This window comes from Micromesistius poutassou (assembly GCF_964030765.1).
Source record: "Micromesistius poutassou genome assembly, chromosome: 2".
In the NCBI taxonomy this organism is placed as follows: Eukaryota; Metazoa; Chordata; class Actinopteri; order Gadiformes; family Gadidae; genus Micromesistius; species Micromesistius poutassou.
The window spans coordinates 6854212-6869330 of NC_140272.1; the positions used below are offsets into that span (position 1 = coordinate 6854212).

The 15119-nt window shown below is 51.4% G+C and overlaps 1 protein-coding gene across 2 annotated transcripts; it reads right to left on the reverse strand.

The window, feature by feature from the left end:
• Positions 1-888: 888 nt before the first annotated feature.
• LOC311339306 (transmembrane protein 198-like) lies at positions 889-15093 on the reverse strand. 2 transcript variants are annotated; one of them, XM_084464687.1, is made up of 5 exons: positions 14800-15093; positions 3730-4006; positions 2045-2620; positions 1235-1383; positions 889-1093 (listed from the first exon to the last, which is right to left on the reverse strand). In XM_084464687.1, the coding sequence occupies exons 2-5, from the start codon at positions 3881-3883 to the stop codon at positions 944-946; spliced, it is 1029 nt and encodes a 342-aa protein (XP_084320813.1). In that variant the 5' UTR covers positions 3884-4006; positions 14800-15093; the 3' UTR covers positions 889-943. The 2 variants fall into 2 exon arrangements, with proteins under 2 accessions (XP_084320813.1, XP_084320814.1); XM_084464688.1 differs by having other exon boundaries at positions 923-1093; positions 1306-1383.
• Positions 15094-15119: the final 26 nt, after the last annotated feature.

Consider the following 15119-nt stretch of genomic DNA (forward strand, 5'->3'; position numbering starts at 1 on the left):
TCTGACTCAAGTGTTTAGTTCTTTATCAAAGACATTTATTTGACTTTGACAAACTCTATCAACAATTCTGTACACAAGAATCTAACATGAGAGGGACTCACTCCTGCTCAATAACTCACACACACATGCACACAAAAGATGATTATCACAATGAATCTACGAATGAAGAGAAAAACATTTTCTGAGGTTGTCGTGTTTCTTCCTTTTTCCTTATTGCGTACGGTCGTTGGGTGTGATATGATTGAACGTTCTGAGTCCAGGGGTTTGGGTTCAAATGTTGTTCTGCCGGTTCAGCTGCAGCAGAACATTGATAACAGAGGACTTGTAACGGCCCCTCTGCTCAGACTTTAAGAACTAGTAAAACACAGCTACATTTACCTATTCATACTCACCTATTCCTCTCAATCTAGAAATATTTTAAAAAAAGATCCAACTCCCAGTAAGACAGGTTCAGAGAGACAGGTTGTCCACAACTTCCAGTAAGACAAGATCAGTGAGACGGGTTGTCCACAACTTCCAGTAAGACAGGGTCAATGAGACCGGGTCAGTGAGACAGGTTGTCCAGAGTGAGTAACTTGAGGAATCGGCTCCATAACGTTCGTCATCACCCCTCACTATAAAACATGTTCCATCATGAGATAATGAAAGATGTGAGCTGGGTTAGTATCTACCTCTAATGTCATGGCCCACGTAACTCCATCTCTCCCTCTCTCCTTCAGTGTCCCTCTCCCTCTCTCCCTCAGTGTCTCTCTCTCTCTCCTTCAGTGTCTCTCTTCCTCTCCCATTTAGTGGTTCTGATGTGTATCAAACGGACTCTCTCTCCCCTCCTGCCCTGTAGTCCAGGCGATGGGGGATGGGGGGCAGGGTTGCGGTGGGGGGGTCCTCAGACCCGGACCACGGGGGTGTTGGCGGTGGGGGGGGTAGGGTTGCGGTGGGGGGCTCCTCAGACCCGGACCACAGGGGTGGTGGCGGTGAGGGGGGCGGTGGAGCCCGTGTCGTAGTCCATGTCGATCATGCTGTGGTTGGTGGCCCCCAGGCTGCTAAGGGACGTCCCGGTACCGCTCTGCCGGTCCCGCAGACTTTGCAGGTAGCTCTGGAGGGGGGAGACAAGGGGGAGACAACAGGAACAAGGGTTAGGGCGCGTGGGATAGGACGCCGTGTGACATCATCAACGTGCTCTAGGGTCTACGGCACCGCGCAAGGGGGGGGGGGGGGGGGGGGGTCTGAGACTGACCGGCGCCAGCAGGTCCCCGGCGTAACGTTTGACCGGGGGGGCTTTGCGGCGGTACGTGCCTTCCTGCCCACCTGTCTGCTGCCGCTTTCTTGCCTCCTTCTCCCGGATCCTCATCAGCTGCACGCGCTTCTGCCGGCGGCTGATCACCACTAGGGGGCAGCAGAGAGAGGGAGGCACCGTGAGGCAGCGGGCATTATGTTCAGTAACGCTCACGTTTCACATCTACAGCTACATCATAAGGGCATGTAGCTTTTAATATAAAGCGACTTACAACCATCATGATTCATATGATTCATACACACGTTCACACATCGACGACTGTCAACCATGCAAGGCGACAGCCGGCTGGTAAGGGTGAGGGTGTCTCGCTCAGGGACACCTCGACACTCGAACTAGCAACCTTCCGGTTACAAGTCAAGTCAAGTAAAACATTTTTTATTTCTATAGCGCATTTGCAGACGGCTGAGCCGCACCAAAGTGCTTCACAAGAAAGTGCTTAAGCGCAATAAACAAAGAAATCAAAAAAAGTCAACCCGCTCTACCTCCTGAGCAAAGCAAACCCTTTCATTTCATCTCCTCTACTTATATTTATTGTAGTTCTTTCGTTTTCATTATTTAACACAGTGCAGTTCTGCTGCTGTGACTCCCGTTCCTGATGGGGATAATAAAGTCATCTTGTCTTGTATTTTCTAAATTAAATCCAATACTGGAACATATGAGCTGCACTCACAAACCAACAACGACGCCATCATCAAACCCCACACATCCAACCCCCCGACAGAGCCCGCCCCTTCCCGTTTGACCTCTGACCTTCGGTGTGGGAGTACCCCTCGTCGGTCAGCTTCCACTGCACCAGCACCCCCATGAGGCTGAGCACGGGCCAGACCCCCAGCACCACCCAGCTGTACCAGCAGAGCGGCGGGCCGGGCGCCAGCCGCAGCACGCCGTATGCGTGCAGCGTCAGCGTCAGCGTCTCCACAAAGTAGTCGGCGCACACCGTCATGATGGCGGCGCCGAACACCGCCGTGGACAGCACCGTCAGCGGCTTCTGCCACTGCAGCGTCAGCACCGAGAACAGCATGCCCGTGCCCAGCAGGGAGCCCAGGGGCACCCAGACCGTGGCGGGGGCGTAGAACTGCTGCGCCACCAGCAGGCCGGCCAGCGCCAGGAGCAGCCCCAGCAGCAGGCCGGTCATGAAGAGCCCCACACTGCGCACCAGCATGGTGACCAGGCCGCACAGCAGGCCGATGCCCAGGCCGATGCCCGCCGAGGCCTCCACGCTCAGCTGGGTGTCCAGCACCCGCTCCTTGTGGCACAGCAGGAAGATGATGACCGAGCCGAACATCAGGCCCGACAGGAACATGACCGCCTTGAAGCAGCGGTACCCTGGGAGGGGGGGGGGGGAGGAGGAGAGGACGAGGAGAGGGGAGGAGGGGAGGGGGAGAGGGGAGAGGAGGGGAGGAGGAGAGGAGGAGAGGGAAGAGAGTGGAGAGAAGAAAGGGAGGAGGAGAGGGGGAGAGGAGGAAGGGAGGGGGGAGGGGGGAGAGGAGGAGAGGGGGGAAAGGAGGGTGGGAGAGGAGGAGAGAGGAGGAGGGGGGGAGGAGGAGAGGAGAAGAGAGGAGGAGAGGAGGGTAGAGGGGGAGGAGAGGAGAGAGGAGGGGAGGGGGTGGTGGAGAGGAGAGGGAAGAGAGTGGAGAGAAGAAAGGGAGGAGGAGAGGGAGAGGAGGGGAGGAGGGGAGGAGAAGAGGTGAGATGGGACAGGGGAAGGGGAGGAGGAGACAGTGTTATGGTTTTGGCGAGGTGTGGGACGGGGGAGTCTTGAGAAGCTCTTGAGAGCATGAAGTGGTCAATGTACAAAGTCAACACAGCCTTGACAGACTGTATGTTTGTGTGTAGTTCGCAATATTAAAACACAAAAATATCAGTCGAACCAAGGATCGTTTCGCTGTGTTAAAACCAACATTGTACACTTCGCAATAATATATGCATTACAATGCATCTTACAGAAACCGATGCAGGCAAAAACATAATCTCTAAACAAGGATGTCTGGGCTCAATGTAGGTTTTGCTAGCTTTAAACAAGTCAAACACACAGTTCATTAAACATCTAGTGAGTCCAACCCAGGCTGCGTCCTTTAACAGAGACATCAGCCAACACTAGACCATCAGGTTGGTGTCTTTAACAGAGACACCAGCCCACACTAAACCATCAGTCCTTTAACAAAGACACCAGCCCACACTAAACCATCAGTCCTTTAACAAAGACACCAGCCCACACTAGACCATTAGTCCTTTAACAGAGACACCAACCCACACTAGACCATCAGGCTCAAATGGCCGCCCTGTAAGATGAGCTCATAGAGATGTTGTGTTTGTATGCTACGAATGGGCAGATGCTCTTTATGGGGCCTCATGTCCCCCGGTTCAGCGCTCCCCGGGCCCCCAGCCAGCGGGGAGTGTGTGTGGGGTGTGGGCGGGGGGGTTGTGGCCCTCACCGAAGAAGCAGTAGATGATCCCAAACAGGCAGCACATGGAACAGATGACCGCCGGGATGACCTCGTAGTTCCTCTCCAGCTCCAGGCTGCAGATGTCCACCTCGGCCACGCCTGCCCCAGACCCCTCCAGACCGAGCTCCGTGGGGTCCGCCATGCTGGGGCGTGGATCAGGGAAGGGGGGGGGGGGGGGGGGAGGGTGTGTTTAGGGGGAGGGGGGGGGAGGATGCGGCTCCAACTGGCGATGAGGGGTTTATCTGAAATCCATCCGGGTCACCGGCTGTGGAGACAGAGAGCGTTGGGACAGACGTCAGACGGATGCTTTGGTTTATGAATGTTTTTACGACGGTTTGGATTAAGTTTGAGCGCAAAACAAAAACGAGGTTCTCTGGTTACTGCTTCTTTTAGGAATGTCATTTTTCCCTCCTTCTTTCACACGGTCTTCCCAAAACAGGGCTAGGTGTTCCCGGACCAGGCCGCCCACCCTCCTCTCACACAGAACCGCCCTAAGAGGGTCGGGGTTCCTGAGACTGAGAGGGTGGTGTGAGATCTGCCTGTCAACTGTCTGGGACTTCTCCCTGGTTACACACACACACACACACACACACACACACACACACACACACACACACACACACACACACACACACACACACACACACACACACACACACACACACACACACACACACTTTCCATGGAGTATAGACATAGAAAACACTCCACATCTCAAGGATCCAACAAGGTGATTCTCATTTCTCAAACCCGTTCAGTCCAGTCCGACCCTCTCGTAGGTCACAGGTCATGACCCCACCTGGTAACCCCCCCTAACCTGTGACCCCAGGAGGCCGTGGCGGGGAGCGATAGCTCCTCCCCGCTGGGTCTTCCTGACAACTATTCAGTTTTCCGCCCGCAGCGGTTCAGCAGTTCAGCGGTGAAATTAGTTGTTTGTGCTTCCTAACCGACAGGCAGAACCTGTCCGGGCGGACTCCCTGTCAGACATGTTGGAAGAGGTTCAGAGAGGCCTCCCACAGACAGCCCCGGGGGGTCTGGGACGAGGCTGGGCTAGACTACTACGCTGGTCTACTACGCCATACTACTAGGCTGGACCGCTAGGCCGGACCATTAGGCTAGACCACTACACTGGAGTACTACCCTAGATTACTGCCCTGGAGTACCATGAGCTCCACGTCAGCTCTCGGCTCTCTCCTACATGAGCTCACCAGAAGCCTGGCTCAGATTACAGCCCCCTCCGCCCTGGTCCGGTCAACAACAGACTCTCCCCCCTTCTCCCCCTGTCCTCCTCACAGACCTCTCCGCGGGCCCTTCTCATGTATGGATGAACCCGTCCCCCATGTCTCCTGAGAGGAGAAGAGAAGCTTCCAGAGCCGCGTGCGAGCCTCTCGCTCCGCAACACGCGGACACGTCTCACAGGCAGCCCGCCTCCACATGGAAAGAGTGAGGAGGCACCACCGCCCTGCGCTGATAGTCTCCTTCCTCTGTCTGCTATCACTTCTTCTTCTGCTGCTGCTGGGGAACATGGAGAGCAGACACAAGTCTGGGGGGGTTCCCGGTAACCCTTTCACAATAAGGGGACATTAATCCACCATGGGTGCACATTAGTTAATGTAGTTATAAGCATTAAGTTACAATTAACTAACAGTGAATGAACGGTTAACTTATGTTCTAGTTACCATTATCCAACATAAGCTTGTTAGCGTAGGGGTTAGCGTTAACCCTAGCACTCTTATAATAATAATAATAATGTATATATGAACACCATTGGTAAACATACAACACCATCAGTAAACATGAACACCATTAGTAAATGACTACTCAACTATGTTGTTTAATGATGACTGCATTAACTGATGCTAATGAATGTACCCTTATTGTGCGTTACCGTGGTTTCACATTCAAAAGGGCTTTCAATGCCTCCTCTATGGAGCCACTCACAGGGAAGGATTGTGAAATAAAGCCCTTGGGTCTGCCCATAAACCTTACAGAACACTGGGGATTATTCTCATCTGAAGTCATGCTAATAACAGGTCTGAAAAACCTAAAACGGCACAACATGTCAAAGCTGAAAGTGCACAAAGTATCCTTAGAGCAAAAAAATCTTCTTTTTATGTCTAAACTCCGACCAGAAAATCAGCGAGGCCGGGGACATGTTTACACAATCAGGTCTACGGTATAATCTTCACGTGAGACTCGAACCAGCAGAAGAGGAGGAGGAGGAGGAAACGGCCGCTGTGGACAAAAACAGCCTGGCGTAATGGAGGAGTACGCCGGCTAACTTTAGAACTAAAGGGTTCCCTCCTCTCTCATCTGCCCTCTCTGCCCCCAGAACCCGACCACAGCTCCGGCTCCGGGTGGCCTCATGTTTGGGCCCTTCTATCCGGGGGCCACCTGGCGACCGGGCCCCGGCTCAAACACCTGTGCTGCCGGCCAGCTGGCCTGAGGTCATTTGCAAAAGCCGTCCGTGGGGAGATGGATGTGTTTTCACGGGGCGCAGTTCAGAGCAGAGTGCTCCTCTCGCCTCTTTATGGCAGTCAAATGACCCTTTGTTATTTAAATAATTTGTCAGGGCTCGTTTTCATTTCTCTGTGGTGGAAGCTGAGGACTCTAAGCACTGGCTACTTGTTAATGGCTTTAGACTTGTGCTGCCGCCTCGCATTGAGTTACAGCCTTCTCTTTGTGCTGCTAAACCGGGGCCACTGTCACAAGCAGGGTTGTCAACTACTGTATGTGTGTGTGTGTGTGTGTGTATATATATGTGTATATATGTGTATATATATATATATATATATATATATATAATGTTGTACTTCTACATGTGGCTAGGACTTCTCCAGTGATCGTTTCGTTGGGAGCATTAGGAGAGCAGCAAATCAAAGCCTCTCCCCCAACTCCACAACAGGATGGGAAGATCATGTTGCTAATCCTGCTCCATTGTTGCTGCAGTAGATCTACTGTACAGCGTGGGTCCTACTGTAGGGTAGTCTATAGGCCCGGTGAAGCAGCATTGTGATGAATAAACCTGTCCCAGCACAGGGAACGAGTCCATGCTCTGGTGTTCCCCACTGTTCACAACGTGTTGTGACCCAACAGCTCAATCTTCTCCTTAGGATCCATTAGGATCCATTCGGTCGAATGAGTCGTAACGTCACCACAGGAGATCAGAAACCCTTTCCTAAACAGAGGACCCAAGGAGGTTCAGAGATGATCGTTTCCAGGGCGCTGTGTGTGGGGCGGTCCTCAGTGAGTCACAGTGGTGTCCTCTGTCTGCGAGGACTGGAAGTCCGTGCCTCCCGAGGAGAATGGAGCCATTATGGGGCCGAACAAAGACTCAGGGGCCCGTGGCCTGACCTCCTCCCGGGCACCCAGAGCAGGCAGCGCTGGGGGAGAAACGGGCAGCGTAGAGAGAGGGACAGGGGCGCTAAAGGAGCCGACAGCTCCATGGGCCGCGGCCTGAGATGGACGCGGCGGCGCCGCCTCAGCGTGTTTGTGAGCGCTAGGGAACAGAGACGTCTGGATCGCAGCGCTGAACCCGCCGTCACGTCGGTTCCCAGCCCGACGCTAAGTAGGCTGATGTCGCCCTGGCAACACACACAATGCCTGCTGCGGACAAAGTCTGGCGAAAGGTCTTTGTTCCGCAATATGAACGGCGAGTTCAGCAGAGGAGCGAGAAGGTTGGGGCTTGGGGCACCAACGACATGTTTGGTTTAGCAAAAGCATTATCGTTGATCAAACGTGCTAACGATTATCAAACGTATTATCGTTGATCAAACACATTATCGTTGATCAAATCCATTATCAGCCATTATATATATTTATAACGGCTTGAGGGGCGTGAGAGATGAACACATCCAGTTCTCAGCTTTCAAGGAATAGAACTGGCCTGACGAGTTCCACATAGCTTGTTAAGGTCGGTGTGTGTGTGTGTGTGTGTGTGTGTGTTTTAGGACCCACACCAGCTGAACCAAGAAGCCTAAGACCTCACAGAGGGTATGTCCTGGCTGCGTGCTGCCGGCATGTTTGGAGGCAGCCGTGGCCTCACCCTGTTGTGAGGACACACACACACACACACACACACACACACACACACACACACACACACACACACACACACACACACACACACACACACACACACACACACACACACACACACACACACACACACCTTCTAAAAAAAATCATTTGTGTTCTCCCGTGGTGCTCAGCTGAACCTACAGAGGCTTCAGGCCGGACTCGTCTTGCTGTCACGCTTCAAACGCCATGGCCGCTCGCCACTTCCTCTGCAGCACCGCAGGGAAGCGGCGCCACAGGAAGTGGAGCTCATCAGGACCACGTGCTGCAGCGGGCACTTCCTGTCGGGCCGCAACGCCAACGCAGCAGCGACCTGGTGGCTTCCTGTTCTGCCCGACGACAATATACTAATATATATATATATATATAAATATATATCATACTCAGTGTTGTGCAAGTTCACACTTCACAAGAGCTAGCTCAGAGTTCAGTTCACACAGACTAAAATGAACTTAAAACACAATTTCGTCCCAGAAAATGAACTGTTCACGTTCATTTCTTCTTTTTTTATTCTATTCTTTATCAGTAGAACCTCCTCCTACCCGTCCACCACCAGCCCCCCAATCACAGCCACTGCCCAAACAAACGGAACTACTGTATACTACTATAGATTCAAGATTACTTTTAAAAGCCAAGAAAAACCATGCGAGTACATGTTTTAGCACTTAAACAATGCGTCATATAACGCAGAAAGTGATAAAACAAGGCAAGTAATTTGCTAAATGTTTGACTTGGAACCCCGCGGCTGTTGACTCAGCCTTGACTCGCGTACCCTTCTAACCCTTCTTCCCCTTCTGGTGATGATCGTCATTAAGTATTTATGCAAATATTTTCCCTGACTCATCAGATTCTTCAATTCGATACCTCTATTTTAATTAGTTGCCGATGACATTCAGGCTCGTTTCCTCAGACCCGGAGGGTTCCATTTGCATTTAAGCGTGTGGTTTTAACAGTTTTATTTAAATGCACTATTGGCTTCAGCGGTAGCTACGTTGTTGTTATTGTTTTTAGAAGCCATGCTGGCAGCCGGTTACAGTGAATTCTCGGGTGCCGGTAAACTGCGTGATTGTCGTTCACTATGGCGTGAGCCTCCGAGAGTGAACGACGCTCACCTACACGTTCAATAGCTGCAGACGGGTTCGTTCAGGTCACCGTTCAACAAATATATTCAATGAGTGACGCTCTTGTCGCGCGTTCATGCACAACACTGATCAACCATATATTATATATCCTACTATGATTTATTAGGAAAAGACAGTTACCTTCCCGGCTCTAATTATTACTTTGAAAACAAACCAAAGAAAGGACATAACCTGTCCAGGGGAAGGTTCTCAAGCTTCTGAACACAGACACAAAGCTCAGATCGGACCAACCTTCAGATGAAAGTCGCTCTCAAGTGAAGACATGCAAACAGGATGTTAACTAATGGCCCGACCAACTGCCGGTTTGATATTTGAATTCCCTCCATAATGCCCTCATTAGTGATGCAACAAAAACATGGCAGAGTGTGCAGACCGAATAACAACGACCCACAGCCTGGGAACCCTGACCTGAGAGAACCCTGTCCTGAGAGAAGTTCCTGACCTGAGAGAACCCTGACCGGAGAGAACCCTGTTCTGAGAGAACCAGTTCCTGACCCGAGAGAACCGGTTCCTGACCTGACAGAACCCTGTCCTGAGAGAACCCTGTCCTGAGAGAAGTTCCTGACCTGACAGAACCCTGACCTGAGAGAACCCTGATCTGACCCTCCACACCTGACCTTCCAGACGTACTTCCAGGTCCTGACCTGACCTCAGGACGTGGGCCCCTAAACGAGGTGAACCGCTCGATCCATAGCAGACTTTCCGTTCATTGGGTTTACTTTAATGCGTTTCAGAGCAAATCTGACTCTTTTGATACTAGTCTGTAATAACCCCCTTACCTAGAGTGATCATCATATTAAAAGGTGCCAAGTACTACTATAACTCAGGTTCTGTAGCAATGGTTAGTTGGATTAAATATTATTCACATTGTAAGCTGGTTTGAATTTGTGGCCTGGTGCATTGCATACGATTCCTGGAAAATATTAAAATACTGGGCAAGGCATGATGCGTTTCCAGCAATCAGGACAGATCCAGAAACAGAGAGGGCTTCTTTTACATGAATGCATTAGGCACCGTCAGTAAGACAGAGGATAGGCCTCCTACCTTAGGCCTTTCTGTATAAATACATGCAGACAGATTATAGGCTATAACAGGGTATCATACTGAATATTACCTTTCACGAGAACTAATCAGAACTGTGCCAGCTTGTTCGTTCTCTGGTCTAAACGGTGGATTTGTGTTGTTCTGAAACCTTCACAGACACTTATAAGGTCGACTGCTGTGGGCCGAGTTTGTGTTCCCACTCACAGATCCTTCAGACTTTTGGTTTCTTTAAATGGAAGTGTCAAACAGATATGTCAACACACACACACAACTTTTAAAATGTATATACGTCTCTGGTCTAAACCTGTGGTTCAAACCCTGAATATAGGTCACGCCAAATAAATGACCATATCAGGTAACACTATAGGGTATGGATTTCCTTCTGCATCTGTCACGATAAGCTTTGCCACTCTCTAAATGACACACACATTGTAATACAACACCCGGAACGTAGCTCCTCTCATCACCTCGTGTTAAACCTTCCTTCACCTGAGGGGGGAGTGGACACGTCCGTCTGTCCCTCATATGTTTGTCTGTCCGTGCCAGGACTCCAGCCATGTACATTTAAATTTACATTTAGGGCAGACGCTTTTATCCAAAGACAATAAAGTTCATTTGTCAGAAGAAAGAGAAACAACAATACATCGCTGTTGGTACAGTAAGGATGTTCATAGAACCAAGAGTCAAGCGCTAACAATCACTAGGTTAACCCATTCCCTGTACACAACAAAGACAGCTAGGATAAGATGCTACACAATGCTACTGTTTTTAAGTGCAAGGATGTACAACATACAATAAGTGCGTAACAGGGGTGTGCAGGGGTGTGGGGGGGAAGCTATGCAGAGTCTAGGTGAACTCTGAACTCGGCTCTTCCTAGCCGAGTGTCGAGGTGTCCCTGAGCAAGACACCTCAGCCTAACAGACAAGCTGGCTGTCGTCTTGCCTGGTTGACACAGCCGTCAGAGTGTGAATGAGCGCATGAATCGGTGAATGTATAAATGCAGTCCATTTACCATTTACCCTGACCGGTGAAGCTTTGGTTGACATTGAGGAAAGAACAGAGCAGAACAACAGAGTAGAACAGGGGAGGGTGGGGTCGTAGTTTGAGGCCACCAGGAACCAGGCAATGTGACCGGGCCTTGCAGTACCAGCACCAGAAATGTTACCAAACAGGTAAACCAGGAGTCTACAGGTGATCGGAAATACACGGCGGGTCCACCAACGCAAAATCTGTGGCCAACTAACTATTGTTGAAGAGATAGTTGTAATGGAGAAACTAACATACAAACTGAGAATTCAAGAAGCACAACACAAAAAATTTACTCTTTACAGGACTCAAAATGAAGACATTGAATTGCTATTTGTAGATATGGTATAAAGTTGTTGTTACTGCCATGTTAATGTGAAAAAACTGTCAATAAAGATCTAAGGGGAAAAATAAAGGCGAGAGATTCACACCATCAAGACCCGTTGTGGATCAAAACCCAAAGAAGCTGTAGGGTGAAACTGAATTCAGTAAACTCATGGCGACCGAAAAAGCCCTGAGCCGTTCGGTATTAGCAGTCGCCTCATAATCCCCTCGATCCATGATTAGAGAGTTGATGGGGAACAATAGGGCCCTTTCAATGCAGGGCCGTTGGGCGCTGCTCACAGAAAAAAAGGCAGAAAATTACAGTCCGTTAAAGACCAGCGGCACAATGAGCCTGTTTCAAGAGGGTCACATGCCTCATTCTGCATGCTGGGGTCGGACACACACGGGCACGCGCACGCACGCACACGCACACGCACACGCACACACACACATAGCTGTGGGTCTCAATAGCGGTGATCAGTATTCAGAACGCTGGGTGAGGCGCGTAAGTAAACTTAAAGTGTATGGGGGGGGTGGGGGGGGCAGGGTGAGCTGTGTGTGTGTGTGGGGGGGGGGGCAGGGGGAGATGCAGGGTGAGCTGTGTGTGTGTGTGTGTGGGGGGGGGCAGGGTGAGCTGTGTGTGTGTGTGTGGGGGGGGGCAGGGTGAGCTGTGTGTGTGTGTGTGTGTGGGGGGGGCAGGGGGAGATGCAGGGTGAGCTGTGTGTGTGGGGGGGGGCAGGGTGAGCTGTGTGTGTGTGTTGGGGGGGCAGGGTGAGCTGTGTGTGTGTGTTGGGGGGGGCAGGGGGAGATGCAGGGTGAGCTGTGTGTGTGGGGGGGGGCAGGGTGAGACGCAGGGTGAGCTGTGTGTGTGTGTGTGGGGGGGGGGCAGGGTGAGCTGTGTGTGTGTGTGTGGGGGGGGGGCAGGGGGAGATGCAGGGTGAGCTGTGTGTGTGGGGGGGGGGGCAGGGTGAGCTGTGTGTGTGTGTTGGGGGGGCAGGGTGAGCTGTGTGTGTGTGTTGGGGGGGTAGGGTGAGACGCAGGACGAGCTATGGCGGGAAAGCCACGGGGGGCATGGCGTTCAGCTCTGCCGGGGCGTCCTTAAGACCCCCTGGTCCGCACGGCTTTCCTGTGAGCTCGTGGTGAACGTGGAAGTCTGCCTTTGTGGCGCGGCTCTGGGTTGTGGATGAGGTCCCAGACAGCAGCCGTACTGACGCTCCTCAAACCCACGTCTGCTCTGCTGCTAGGGTGTGTCTGATCTGGGCTGAATCAGGACGGACCGCATGGACACACCCTGGTCCGAGTGTCAACTGAAATACGTGAGCTCATGCAAATATCCTCGACTGTAAGGAACTCTCAGTCTGCTCACTCGCTGAAGTGCAAAGCGTCGCCTCAAAGCGTCGAATCAAAGAAGGGAAAAAACATCTCGACTCAAAACATGAAGTGAAACGGGGAAGAGAGATGGGTCTTCATGCTACAGCGGGCCGTGTTGCATCGCAGGGCTCCAGTAATGGATCCCCCAAGTAGGCCAGAGAGTGATACCTCCTTGCATCAGCTTGGAGCCGTTCCATCTGTGACTAATGAAGCCTCCATCCTGTAGCAGACCAGCTTGAAGCACCACCCCCCCCCCCCCCCCCCCGCCCACCCTATGTTCTTCATCATCCAAGACATCTTCTCAACACAGCCGCCTCCTTCCTAAACAAACGTAACCAAACGCTTCAATGATGACCAGTTTGGTCTCCACCACTAGTTTGTCTAATTGCCAACTTCCCACTGTGTTCCATATATGGTCCCCTTCCTGGAGAGCAGCAGCAGCAGCGGCAGGTAACCCCTGACCTCTCTTGACGTGCAGCAATGTGCTGAGCTGGAACAGTTCAGATCGTCTTACGACTCGATTCCATCGGACTCTGAGGAACGATACCTTTTTTCCGGGTCAAAGTACAGGGCGTGGAGACGTGGAGCAACTTACTCATCACCGGTTGAATCTCGTTTGCTTTGGAAGAGTCCTCGTTACCAAGGAGACACGACTACACTTTTTAAATGATACGGCACGATACAAAAACTGTAACGCGTCATCGACATCGAACCGATGTGGAAACAACAGCCCTCGTGGTAAACGGACTGCATTTATACCGTGTTTTTCTATCCAATGGCCACTCAAAGCGCTTTACAATAATGCCTAACGTTCACCCATTCATGCCCACATACACACACCAAAGGCGGAGTCCACCATGCAAGGTGACAGCCAGCTCGTCGGGAGCAGTTACGGTGAGGCGTCTTGCTCAGGGACACCTCGACACTCAGCTAGGAGGAGCCGGGCATCGAACTAGCAACCTTCCTGTTACCAGCCAACCCCGCTCTACCTCCTGAGACACATGCCGCCTCTAATGTTCTGTTCATGGGACCAGACATATTTAAAAATGTCTGCATTTTACACATTTAATTGAATAGCATTGAATTGATGTTACACCACATCAGTTCAACCTTTTGAAAGTGACACACACACGTCACGATGAAGGTTAGATCCATTCATCCGTAGGGGTATACATGTGCGTACATGTGCGCACACGTACGTTCACTGAAGAATGCCGCAACACACACATGGATCAGTCAAAAAGGTGAGCCAACAGTTGCTCCTCCACATCTCACTTCCGTCCCCTCTCCCCCGGGCCTGGAGCAGGGCTGGGTTTCCTGGGCTGTTTCCCAGGGATAGCACATCTGGCTCCAGCTAGTAGACTAGCGTTTAGCTCCAGTGGATGGGGGGTGTAGGGGAGCAGAGTAACTACAGACTAGCAGGCCTATCATCACAACGGCCTGAACACAGAAATAGCCTGTCTCTCTCCACTCTGGAGCACAGCAGAGATCAGAGAAAGGATTTGGGGGTTTACTTCACAGTGATATACTGCAGAAGTCAAATACAGGACAAGAAATGTATAGGAAGTTAGTTAATGAGCCACATATGACCATCGACCACCACACATACTGTCTTCCTAAGTAAACTGTTAACTAGACTTTATGCATGAGGGGAATCCTTGCATGCTGCCAAGTCAGTAATCACTAGAATAACGCATGGTTGGGTGTCTGGTGGGAACCAACACGGTTCAGTGCATAAAGGAGTTGTTGATTTCAAACAGGGAGAGAGATGAGCTGCATTGTTTTCTCAATGAGGAGACTATGACATCACGCCACGCCGTGTGTAAGAGAAGTGTAACAGCAGAGATATTAGGTTATTCTCTCGACTTTGGGTGGGCCCGTACAATCAATTATCCACGTCAGTGAATGAAGAGAGTATTGCTGCATGTCTTGACAATGAAAAGCAGTCGATTCGCCACAAGGACTAGAAATTCCCAAAGTTTCTAGAGGGGGATAAAACGTCCTCGTTTTCTTGAGGACAGTCTGCAGACCACCACTACGAGAAAGTTGTGAGGTATGAATAAGTTTAACTCACCCGTGAGCCAAGGGTCGGCCGCGACCTACTGCAGAACGCACCGCGGTTCAGAGACACAAGCGCGGCGGTGGGCTCCAGGGAGGACCGGGTGGGCTCCAGCCGGACGAGCTCTCCTCTGTGGACTCGGGGGCCCCGACCGCTCATCTGACACGGTCCAAACCTCTAATCCAGAGTATTGATCCAGATCCCTCCAGCGCACAGCCCGTCTCTCCTCGCTGCAGGGCTGAGCTCGGCTCTAAACTCTTCTTCAAATCCAAGGAGCTCGAACCAACGATCCCGTTGTCAACAAGTACAGGCTCCTCTGTCTGTAGACTACCTCG

What these genes read in the sequence shown, in the direction of transcription:
- LOC311339306 (XM_084464687.1), bottom strand. Translation starts at nt 3,883, where the DNA reads ATGGCGGACCCCACGGAGCTCGGTCTGGAGGGGTCTGGGGCAGGCGTG. An exon ending in GATCATCTACTGCTTCTTCG is followed by an intron (nt 2,621 to 3,729) that starts GTGAGGGCCACA and finishes CCCCCCTCCCAG; the next exon opens with GGTACCGCTGCTTCAAGGCG. An exon ending in CCGGGGACCTGCTGGCGCCG is followed by an intron (nt 1,094 to 1,234) that starts GTCAGTCTCAGA and finishes TCCCCCCTCCAG; the next exon opens with AGCTACCTGCAAAGTCTGCG.